This window comes from Bos taurus, chromosome 21 (assembly GCF_002263795.3).
Source record: "Bos taurus isolate L1 Dominette 01449 registration number 42190680 breed Hereford chromosome 21, ARS-UCD2.0, whole genome shotgun sequence".
NCBI lineage: Eukaryota > Metazoa > Chordata > Mammalia > Artiodactyla > Bovidae > Bos > Bos taurus.
This window is the reverse complement of record NC_037348.1, coordinates 69,378,140-69,390,049: the sequence shown is the minus strand read 5'-3', so window position 1 is coordinate 69,390,049 and position 11,910 is coordinate 69,378,140. Positions and strand designations below refer to the sequence as shown.

Below are 11,910 nucleotides of genomic sequence, written 5' to 3'. Positions count from 1 at the left end.
GTCAGCTGCTCTGACTGGGGGGGCACTCTGGGGGAGGGCGCGGGCCCCCCTGCTCCTGAAACTGAGCGGGAGGGGCCTGGCCCAGCTGTGGGGGCCTGTGAGGGGGCCCGCCCAGTCCCTCTGGGCGGGGAGAGGTGTTGGCTGACTCTGGGCTGGCTGGGAAGGGGGCATGAGGGCGGGGCCTGAGGGCGCTGTGTGGAGGGGAGGAGCCTGGAGGACAGACCCAGGGAGCTGGGAGTCTGGATCTTCACTTCGGGGCAAGTTGGGAGGACGTCTGCCTCGGTAAGCGGCTGAGCGGTCTTTGGTACCCACCCTCTGCCCCCTGCCCCCTGCCCCCTTCTGAGCTCAGCCCTGGCGGGCCCAGGCACCCCTGCAGGGTGGAGGGGGTGACTCTGGGAGGAGGGTGGCAGAGCTGGGCTGGGCATCTCCATCGCCATCTCCTTGAGTCTGCCTTCCTCCAGCCCAGCTGATGCTGGAGGGGCAGGCTGGTCAGGTCCTGGTGGCCAAGGGTCACCATGGTCAGCATGGCCGTTTCAGTCCCAGAAAAGGCAGACCCCCAGCTGGGCTGTGTGGCTGAGGGTGGGTCCTTCAGGTGATGCTTTGGTGCGCTGAGGGCCTGGGGAAGGGGAGGGGGCTTCAGCCAAACTTATCTGCAGGTGCCGGGCAGGCCGTGGGGGCCTGCGGCAGCATCCCAGGGTCACATGGCACTGGGCACCTGGGTGCTGGCCTTTCAGCCTGGATACAGTCAGACTTGGCCTGCTGGGCCTGCTGGGCTGGGTGGGAGGGTCCAGACACTGCTTTCTGCTGCCAGGCCCGTGCAGCTGCTGGTCCAGGAGCCGCCTTCAGGCCTCCGAGCGTCCAGGTGCAGAAGGAGATGCGCTGAGCTCACCTGCTGCCCCTCCTAGCCCTTGAGACCCCGCTGCACCCTCAGGCTGGGCGGGACTCGCCGTCCCTTCCTCTACCCACCTACTCCCGGCTCTAGCATTTAGTATGCACCTACTGCATGCCAGTGTTGGTGACAATGTTCCAGGAACCAGGGACTGGGCAGTGGCCAGAGATGATGACAAGGTGGCCAAGCTGGCCAGTGAGATGACAGTGAGATGGCAGAGGAAGCTGCATATGAGAAGGACAGAGGTCGGGAGAGAGGGCTGGTCTGGAGCCCAGCTCCAAAGGTCCAGGGAGGGCACCGGTGTTGGTGGGCCAGGCAGACAGCCAGGCTGGAGAGGGTGACCTGGAAGCTGGTGGCAGCCGGGGCTGCAGTGGAGGTGGCTGTGGGCCGGGGGGACCGAGGGCTTCCTGCAAGCAGAGCCGAAGCCCAGGCTGCCATCCCGGGCAGCAGACCTCTCTTGAGAAATTCCGGGGAGGCAGGGCGGGCCCTCAACTGCCTGTGGGCTTTGCTTCAGAAAGTCTGGCGGTCTCATGACAAGTCAGCTGCGCTCAGCCCTTTCCTCCTGACATTCCAGGGTGGGGTGAGGTGGGGTGTCCCAGGCACCCCTGTGGGCACTGGGCTCCCAGCCTGAGGGCAGCGTCCCCTGTGGAGGGAGCCTGGGCCAGCCAGGGGCTCCCCTGGGGCTGTGCATGTTGTCCACACACACACACCCGACATGGGCATGAAGACCCCATGAACACACGCCCTCAGGCTTGTGAACACACACACACGCACCCCAGGGGTGGACACTCAGCCCACTATCAAAGGCCCTGCTGCTGCCTCCCTCCTTCCCCTTGCACTGGCAGTCCCCGGCCCTACCGCTGTCCGAGTAAACTCGCCCCACACCTGGCCCACCTGGAGGCTGGAGCTGGGCTCCCGGGGCGGTCAGTCAGGGTTCTGTTTATGAAACCTGCTGCGCCCATGAATGGTCCTACGCTGGGCCCCCTAAGAACTGCCCCCTGGCTGGGGCTGGTGGGAGAGTCCCCAGGTCAGTCCGGGGCCCCAGGGACAAGGTGAGTGTGGGGAAGTCATCCAGGTGAACGCCCCCTTTCTGCAGCTGTCCCCCAGCCAGCATCGGGCTGCTCCTTGGCTCTGCCCACTCCACAGATGCTTCCTGGAGGCCCCACCCCAGAGGATTACCATTCTTGGAAGTGAAGCTTTTCTGATGATGTGTTGCCCACCCCCTACCCCCCAAGTCCCCCAGCAGGTAGCGTTTGAGGCCGTGGACTAGTTAGGGTGTGTATGTAGCCCAACCCGGGTGCCGGGGCCACGGCCGGGCCTGAGCCCTGGGGAGGAGGGGACAGGCATTGGGCGAGGCAGCAGGTGCCAGCAGCCAGACCGGCTGGGCCTGGCTCAGCGAGTCACCTCCACATCCTCCTCTGCAAAGTGGGCTTTGGTGACCTTATGTTATCAGTCTTTATTCCAGGCGAGTGCTGGGTCTGGGCTCTCCGCCGGGTCAGGCCGGCTGCCGGGACTCCTCGCGTGCACTCAGGGTGCAGGGGGCCACAGGACACAGGGACTGGCAGGACAGAGCTCGGGGCTACAAGGAGGCCTCCTCTCCCCTCCGTGGGGGCAGGTCCGAGGCTGGCAGGGCTGCTGGCCACTTGGCCCTGGGGCAGGCAGGATTTCCTCCTTCCTGTTTGTGCGTCTCTGGGTTGGGCTCCAGCCAGCCTGGGGTTCTGCCTTAAGGGGTGCACAGGGACCCAGAACTTACAGCCCTGCACCTTCCCACCCGCCTGACCTTGGGCTTGGCCTGTGCTTGCCTCCCTGAGCCTCCCTGAGCCCCCACTTTTGGTTCCTACCTCAGGTACAGGGCTCTTGCACCCGGGGTCGGGGCGGGGGGACGGATGGGGGCGGGGGTTATTGTGGGGGGTGGGGGTGGGGGTGGGGGCGGGGGGGCGGATGGGGGCGGGGTTACTGTGGGGGCGGGACTAGGCCAGCTGGGACCTCAACAGCAGGAGCAGCGCGGGTCCAGCCCAAGCTGGGCAGGCTGAGCCTGCCTGCCCCCAGGTTCCCGGACCCTCAGGTTCTCCCCCCGCCCCGCTCCGGCCTTTCCCTTCAGCCTCCAGCCTCCCCGGGAGCAGGTCCGGGGGTACAAATTCTCGGGGCCTGGGGGATCCCCACCTGACTTTGGGGCCGTGCACCGCAGCGCCCAGCCCAAGGCCCGGCTGCACACCGCCTGGGGTCCCCCGCCTCCCGTAGCCGTAGCCGCGATCCGGCTCTGGGCGGGCCGCCGCCCGCGCCCCCAGGGACACGCCTGCCAGCCCGGCGCGGAGGGCGGTCCCGGCCTTGTTTTGCTGTGACTCAGAGAAGGTTGCGGGCTGGGGGCGGCCTGGCTGCCTTCCTGGGCGGGTCCGCGCAGCTCCCCGCCCCTCTGCCGGCGCCCTAGCCCGGAGCGCGGGGCACAGGGAGCGGGAGGCCACCCAGAACGGGCCAGGCCAGGGACCCCGGGCCGGGGCGCGGCCACCCTTGGCCTTCCCCCGCCGCATCCGGTCCCGGAGCAGACCCAGCGCGCCCACTTTGGGAATGGGCAGGACGGGAAGGGAGACTACGGCTGGACGGTGCGGGGTCCGCTGCCCTCGCCCTTGGCTTCCGCAGGGCAGCGGGCTCGGCGGGGAGCAGACCTGGGTCTCCTCTTCCCGCGGGCGGCCTGGAATCCGCCGGGACCGGCTCCCACCTCCCCGCCGCGCCCCGACCTCTGCATCCCTCTGGTTCTCCGTGGGCATAGTAGCTCTCTAACATCCGGGGAAGTCAAGGCTCAGAGTGGGACGGGCTTGCTCGGGTGACACGGGCAAGTTGGCCAGAGAGGAAACGCCAGAGCTGCACTCCCCCCAGGCCTGGGCGTCCCCCGCGGGCTCCATGGGGACAGGGACGCGCTGGGGACCAACCCGTGGGACAGGGGTCCCCGCCTGCTCCAAGCCCTGCTGGCGGGGGTTGGTGGGAACTCCGCGGTTGGCAGGTGTCGCCTCCTCGCCAGCAGTGCGTGCTCACCCAGGGAGGGTTCTCTGAGCCCGGCTGGAGTCTGTAAGATCCAGAGCGCTTCTCCTGGAATCTTGAGTACAATTCAGGGAGTGCTGGGCCTGCAGGCGCTGGTAGACCGGTTTTAAGGAGGGGTTTTGATCGCTGAATCATCACAGGACTATTTGCATAGCCGGTTTCTCCTGAGCGATGCTGGCCCCGGTGTCTCTAGGAGTGTGTCCAATTCCTCTGCATTTTCAAGGTTGCTGCTGCTGCTACCGCCAGTAGCATTTCCAAGTTTATTGGCATACAGTTTATAATTTCCTCATTTCAATGTTATGTAGAATTGAAACATTTTTTGGGAAAAGGTACAAGTCATCGGTGTGTCAGTAGCTAAATGCCTTCTCCCAAGGGGGACGCGCTGGTGTACACCGCAACCCCCTCCTGAGGCCTCTCCCCAGCTGGTCTGCCCCCTCCCAGAGGAATCCATCCCTAGTGCCTGGCAGTTGTAAGTTTTACATTTAGCTCTGTGATTCATTTTGACTTAATTTTTCCACATGCTACGAAGTAAGCGTCCAGGTATTCCCCCCCCGCAAATGCATATCCACTTGTCCCAGCACTGCTGTTGAAAAGACTATTAATTTTCTATTGGAATATTTTGGCTGCTTTGTCAAAAATCAATTGATCTTACAAAGCATGGGACTATTGTAGACTTTCTATTCTTTTCCTTTGATATTTGTGTTTATATCCTACTGACTTGGTTCTGTTGGGGGTCAGAGTAAATACCTAGCTGACTGTAAATGGTTTAAATTATTTTTAATTTATTGAGATATTTAAACGGGCCGGCGCTTGGTCCATCTCAGTGAAGAGGAATGCGTGCCCTGCTCCCGCCAGGTGGCGTGATCTCCAGGGGTCAGTGTGGCCTGTGGGGTGACGGGTGGGCCAGTTCTCTTCTTCCCTATTTTGTTTCAGAAGGTTTTCGGGCACTGAGCGGAGTGTTAGAGTCTCTGTCTTCAATGTGAATTTGTTTATTTCTCCTTTCAGTTTTTCCAGTTTTCAGTGTTTTTTGCCCCTGTTATTAGGTGTATACAGACGTAGATTTTTTTTTTTGATGAATTGTGCCCTTTATTATTATTATGAAATGATTAGTTTTAAAATGATTATTATTTTGAAATGATGAGATATTTTTTTTCTTGCCTTGTGGCACTAGTGGTAAAGAGCCTGCCTGCCAATGCAGGAGACACGTGTTCGATCCCTGGGTTTGGAAGATCCCCTGGAGAAGGAAATGGTAACTCACTCCAGTGTTCTTGGCTGGAGGATCCCCATGGATAGAGACGCCTGGCGGGCTACAGTCCACGGGGTCTCAAAGAGCCAGAAACAACTGCGTGACTGAGCCTGCGTGCTGCACACCCCATGTTGTCTTGTCTTCTCCATTTAAGGGCTTCCCTGGTGGCTCAGCTGGTAAAGAATCCACCTGCGATGCGGGAGACCCCGGGTTGATTCCTGGTTGGAAAGATCAGCTGGAGAAGGGATAGGCTACCCACTCCAGTATAGCTGGCTTCCCTCATGGCCCAGCTGGTAAAGAATTAGCCTGCAATGCGGGAAACCTGGGTTGAATCCCTGGGTTTGGAAGATCCCCTGGAGAAGGGAAAGGCTACCCACTCCAGTGTTCTGGCCTGGAGAATTCCACGGACTGTACAGTCCATGGGGTGGCAAAGGGTCAGGCGCGACTGAGCGACTTTCACCTCACTTCTTCTTATTTATAGCCCATTTTGCCTAGATGGCATGTAATCAGGGTTGGTTTTTAAATTTCATCTGACAATCTCTACCTTTTTGATTGGAACTTTGAGTCCTTTTATATTTAATATATTGTCAATACGGGCGGCTTAAATCCTACCATCTTGCTAGTTGCTTCCTAATTTTACTCAGTCCATCCTTTGCTCCTCTTCCCCTCATCCCTTACCATGTTTTAGAGTTACTGAAGTATGTATACATAGCTTCCCAGGTGGCACTAGTGGTAAAGAGCCCCCCTGTCAGTGCAGGCTAGACCTAAGAGACGTGGGTTTCATCCCTGTGTCAGGAAGATCCCCTGGAGGAGGGCACAGCAATCCACTCTAGCATTCTTGCCTGGAGAATCTCATGGACAGAGGAGCCTGGTAGGCTGCGGTCCATAGGGTTTCACAGAGTCAGACAGGACTGAAGCAACTTGGCGTCACACACACACACATGTATATAATTGCTTAATAACATATATTGCATATATAAGTATAAAGTTCATATTTATAAGTTGATATGTATTATACATTAAATGTATATAATTATGTATTAGACAAATATTAATGTAAATTATACACATACGTGTATAATTATATTAATGTAATTAATGTAAATTATATACATTACACATATAATTATACATATAATTTGTATATATCCAAACTATATACATTCTTGTATATACAAATCATTCTATATGTATATATACAATGATACGCTCATAAGCATTGTATATGTGCATGTATGCATATTTTATTATTTTGCCATTTATATTAATGTATATTTTACAAACACACATTTTTAGTATTGTATTTTATTTCCGCCGTTGGCCTGTTAGCTACACATCTTCTTCATCTTGACGGCTGCTTCGTGGTTTACACCACGTATTTCTTATTATCTCAGTGTGTCTTCCAGTCACGTGACACTCGCTCGCGTGTGATGTGAGAGCTTTACAGAAGGAGCATCCGTCCCGCAGCCCCTCCCTTCATGGTGTAGTTGTCGTGAGCGTTACTCCTACAGACGCTGGATTCTCTGTTTTACTTTGTTTATGCAGTCACTTGCCTTTTCCTTTTACAGGTCTGCTCAGGTGTGATCTGCACACCGTGAGCCTCACCCCCTGTAAATGCGCGACTCAGTCGTTTCAGTAACTCTACAGAGCTGTGCAGCCAGCACCCTGTCCGGTTCTAGAACATTCCCAGCACCCCCAGTTCTCAGGAGCCCGTTTGTAGCCCGAGCCTACTCCCACTGGTAGTCCCTAGCAGTTACTTAATTCTGCTAAAATATAGAAACTGATCCAACATATATCCTTCTCCTTCTTTTTTGCTGTTATTGCCGCATATATTACATCTGTATGTATTATAATCCCAACAATATGACTGTATGATTACCACCTTTTATGGGATGTTGCCACATTATGGCCCGTGCACCGAATCCGTCACGCTGCTTGTTTTGAAGGTGGAGTTTTGTTGGGTCACAGTCGTGCTCGTTCATTTGCATGTTGTCTGCAACCGCTGCTGAGCGACAACCGTGGACCTGCGAGGAAGACCACACGGCCTGCAAAGCCTGAAATGCGTGCTGTCTGACCTGTCACGAGAGAAGTCTGCAAACCCCTGCTTTATACGGTCATATCTTTTAAAGCAGTTAAAAGATGGAATGAGGTATATTTATAGATATCTCATTGGAAAGATGTGTTTGCTGCGTCTTTTATATTTGCCCACATAGTGACCCTTTTCTGCATTCTTCGTTTCTTTCTGTGGAAACGGGCTAGTACCTAATACCGGTTCCTTTAGCATTTCTTCTAGGAAGACTGGCAGTGAATTCTCTGTCTTTGTTCTTTTGCAGATGTCTTTGTTTTGCCTTTATGTTTGAAGGGTACTTTACTAGATGTGCAATTCGTGTTTGACAACATTTCTCTCTCACGATTTGAGTCTGTCGTTCCACTTTTTCCCAGCTTCCATGGTCTTGGGTAGTAATTGCACTGTGCCACCGTCAAATATGACGGGCCACGTTTCCTTGTTGCTTTCAAAATTGTCTCTTTCTTGTGAACGTTCTGATGTGATTCTCTAGGTCTGGGTCCCTTTGTGTTTATCCTGCTCGGCTTTGTTGAGCTTCTGAGATCTGTAGATTGTTTTCAGCCATTATTCTCTCAAAAATTTTTTTCTGCCTCTCTCTTTTTCCTTCTGAGACTTCAGCTACACATAATTGGCATTCTTAATGTCATCCCATGGGTCTCCGAGGCTCTGTTCATTTTCCTTCAATCCTTTCCCCCTTGTTATTCACACTGGTTTTTGTTGCTCAGTTGCTATGTCCAGCACCTTGTGACCCCACGGGCAGCAGCGCCCCAGCTTTGCAGGCCATGTGATCCTCCTCGCAGCTCCGTGGCTGCAGCACAGCAGTGGTTGTGAACAACATGTAAATGGATGAGCAAATTGTGACCCAACAGAACTTCACCTTCAAAACAAGCAACAGGACAGATTTAGTGCACAGGCCATAATCCGTCCTCCACTATTTCTCAGTTTGTTCAAAATCATGTCCACTGAATCATTGATACTATCTAACCATCTTATCCTCTGTCGTCCCCTTATCCTTTTTGTCTTCAGTCTTTCGCAGCACCAGAGTCTTTTCCAATGAGTTGGCTCTTCGCATCAGGTGGCCAAAGTATTGGAGCTTCAGCCTTGGCATTAATCCTTCCAATGAATATTCAGGGTTGATTTTCTTTAGGGTGGTCTGGTTTGATCTCTTTGCTGTCCAAGGGACTCTTAACAGCCTTCTCCTGCATCACAATTCGAAAGCATCAATCCCTTGTACTCAGCCTTCTTTATGGTCCAACTCTCACATCTGTAAATGACTACTGGAAAAACCATAACTTTGACTGTACGGACCTTTGTCAGCAAAGTGATGTCTCTGCTTTTCAATACACTATTTAGGGTTGTCATAGTTCTTCTTTCAAGGAGCAAGCATCTTTTATTTCATGGATGTGCTCACCGTCTCCAGTGATTTTGAAGCCCAAGAAAATAAAATTTGTCACTGCTTACACTTTTTTCCCTTTTATTCGCCAGGCCATGGTACCAGATGCCATGACCTTAGTCTTTTTAACGTTGAGTTTTAAGCCAGTTTGACTCTCTGCTTTCACTCATATCACGAGCTTCTTTAGTTCTTCTTCGCTTTCTGCCATTAGAGCGGTTAAATTGACTAGTTTCTATTAATATACAAGTGTTTTTGTTGTGGTTTTTTTTTCTGACTGCACCACAGAGCTTGCAGGATCTAGTTCCCTGACCAGGGATTGAACCTGGGCCCTAGCAGTGGAAGTGCTGAGTCCTGATCACTGGGCCACCAGGGGATCCCCCTGATCTACCAGGTTTTCACTTCCTCTATCATCTCAGCTCTGCTGTGGAGTCTCTCCAGTAAACTTTCAACTCCAGAATTTCCAATTAAAAAAAAAAATTCTGTTTCTTTATGACTTTCTTCATCAAGCCATGGTCATCATGTTTTTCGTTAATTCTGCAAACATGTCCTGCTTTACTTTTTTGAACAAATGCGTGACTCTTGCTCTGGAGTCTGTGCCAAATGCAACTTCTGTGGACATTCAAAGACAGGCTCCATGAGCCGTTTTTCTTCCTCACTAAAGATCATGCTTTCTCGTTTCCCTGCACGGTATGTACTTTTGTGTTGGATACTGGACGTCATACTTTCCATATTATAGTAACTCTGGATTCTGATTCCTTGTCAGGACCGTAATTACTGTTTTCTTTGTGTGTTTGTTTAGTAACTTGCTTTGACCAAATCTGCGAAGTTTACCTCCTCGATCCGTGCACCTCCATCCCGGCTCACTGCTTTCAGACCCGGTCTCGATGCCTCCCCAGCTCAGTGACTGTGGGTCCTCCCCTGACCTTTGCTTGTGCTCCCAGACCCAGTGTCCAGGGCTACCCCACCTGTGTGTCCACAGCCTCTCCTGGGCCCCTGCCCCCAGCTCCACCATCCGCTCCACCTGCCGGCAAGGCTCCACTGACTCAGCCCTCCCTTTGCAGTGTCCGGTCGGCAGCTGCAGCCTGGAGAGCCAGATGCAGAATCCGAGGAGGAGCGCTCGGTAAGTGAGGTCCGGGAGGGTGTGTGCGCACTCCTGCCCACTCCCCCCACCCCCCCACCCCCGGTCCCTTCCTGGAATTGAGCAGAGCCGAGTGGCTGAGGGTAGCCTGAGCTTCTCTCCTCCTGCCAGGTGACTGCAGAGCCGGGGCCCGAGCTCATCCGTCCCCGGCCACAGGGCTCCTCGCCTGTCTACGAGTGCGTGACTGAGGGCGACGGCTTCAGACTCCCGGTAAGCCCCCTAGACGGACCCACACAGGCCGAGGGAGGGCTCAGCTGGGAGAGGCACAGGCGGCCACACCGCCTCTGGATCGCGCCACGTGGACAGCTGTGTCTGCTCAGCCATCTCCTCTGCCCTTTCCCTGGGGCCCTCCCTTCAGCCAGCCAAGACATGGTAGAGATGGCACACACGTGTGCAGGTGGGGAAGAGATCTCATGCCCCCGTGTGCGATGGGGCACAGGACATGTGCACACACGGCTCTCTGGCGAGGAGACACAGAGAGGGTCTTTGCAGCCACCTCTGGAGGTGACTGCGTTAAGCCAGCAATGGTGGGCTCCCTAAAAGGACTCACTCTGGCGCTGCTTCGTCTCTGTCCCCTCTACCTGTGGACGTGGGGGCTGGGCCCCCTGGGAAGCGTCAAGGCCCAGAGCTTCCTTCCCCCGGAGGAGCCTGGCTCCGCTTGCACACGGCTGCACCCTGCAGGTTCTGGGCAGGTTCGGGCATCTGGGCCCTCCGCACGCCTCCTGTCCCCTGGGCTGGGGCAGGTCGGTCACCTGCTGTTTGTTGCTGCTGCAGGAAGACGCGCCGAGGAGGCGGAGGTCCTGGTGGAAGCGGGACTCAGGGGACTCGCGGACGCTTTCCAGGATGAGCCGCCTGGAGGTGGGCATGTGGCGAGTGGACGTTGGGGTGGGCACTGGCCAGCACCTGACAGGGGCTCCAGCCAAGGAATCCAGGGCCAGAGTGAGGTGTCGAGAAGCAGGAAGCTGGCACGGTGCCCTAGTGCTTTGGGGAAGGGTGTGCCACCTCCTTCATCAGGCCAGGGGGCGGGGCTCCGGAACGCTGGTCCAGGCCTCCCAAGACTCAGAAGGAAAGGTCCAGACCACTGACCAGGTGGACCCAGGTGCCCAGACCTCAGTGTTCCCACCTGTGCGGTGGGTCTGGCCACTGCCTGTTACATCCAAGACCACAGGAGGAGCTGGGTTCTCTGGGCTCCTGGGGAGCCAGGCAAACCACTGCCTGGCAGCCTGTTCTGTCACTGACAGTGTCTTCCCCAAGGCCAGCAACTCCAGGGCTCTCCCAGACCCCGAGGATCCGTCATGTCTGAGCTCAGGCCCGTCATGCCGTTCTTGGCATTCTCCCAGGCATTGTACAGGAGGTGGTGATCAAAACCATCCCCAAAAAAGAAATGCAAAAAGGCAAAATGGTTGTCTGAGGAGGTCTTACAAATAGCTGAGAAAAGAAGAGAAGCTAAAGGCAAAGGAGAAAAGGAAAGATATACCCATCCGAATGCAGAGTTCTAAGAATAGCAAGGAGAGATAAGAAAGCCTTTTTAAGCGAACAATGCAAAAAAATAGATGAAAGCAATAGAATGGGAAAGACTAGAGATCTCTTCAAGAAAATTAGAGATACCAAGGGAACATTTCATGCCAAGATAGGCACAATGAAGGACAAAAACGGTATGGACCTAACAGAAGCAGAGGATATTAAGAGGAGGTGGCAAGAATACACAGAAGAACTGTACAAAAAAGATCTTAAAGACCCAGATAATGACTGTGGTGTGATCACTCACCTAGAGCCAGACATCCTGGAGTGTGAAGTCAAGTGGACCTTAGGAAGCATCACTATGAGCAAACTAGTGGAGGTGATGGTATTCCAGTTGAGTTATTTCAAATCCTGAAAGATGATGCTGCACTCAGTATGCCAGCAAATTCGGAAAACTCGGCACTGGCCACAGGAGTGGAAAAGGTCAGTTTTCATTCCAGTCCCAAACAAGGGCAATGCCAAAGAATGCTCAAACTACCGCACAATTGCACTCATCTCACACGCTAGCAAAGTAATGCTCAAAGTTCTCCAAGCCAAGCTTCAACAATATGTGAACTGAGAAATTCCAGATGTTCAAGCTGGATTTAGAAAAGGCAGAGGAACCAGAGTTCAAATTGTCAAC

General features: G+C 54.4%; 1 protein-coding gene across 2 annotated transcripts in view; it reads left to right on the top strand.

Annotated features, from left to right (window-relative positions):
* Window positions 1–263: 263 nt before the first annotated feature.
* AHNAK2 (AHNAK nucleoprotein 2) overlaps window positions 264–11,910 on the top strand; it is a 31,594-nt gene continuing 19,947 nt past the window's right edge. Inside the window, exons 1-4 of one of the 2 annotated variants that reach the window (XM_024982212.2) lie at window positions 264–282; window positions 9,691–9,749; window positions 9,879–9,977; window positions 10,542–10,625. In XM_024982212.2, the coding sequence (XP_024837980.1) occupies window positions 10,611–10,625 (15 nt within the window). In that variant the 5' untranslated portion in view covers window positions 264–282; window positions 9,691–9,749; window positions 9,879–9,977; window positions 10,542–10,610. Of the gene's footprint in view, window positions 283–7,101; window positions 7,321–9,690; window positions 9,750–9,878; window positions 9,978–10,541; window positions 10,626–11,910 lie in introns of those variants that run through there. The other variant, XM_059879398.1, reaches the window with a different exon arrangement.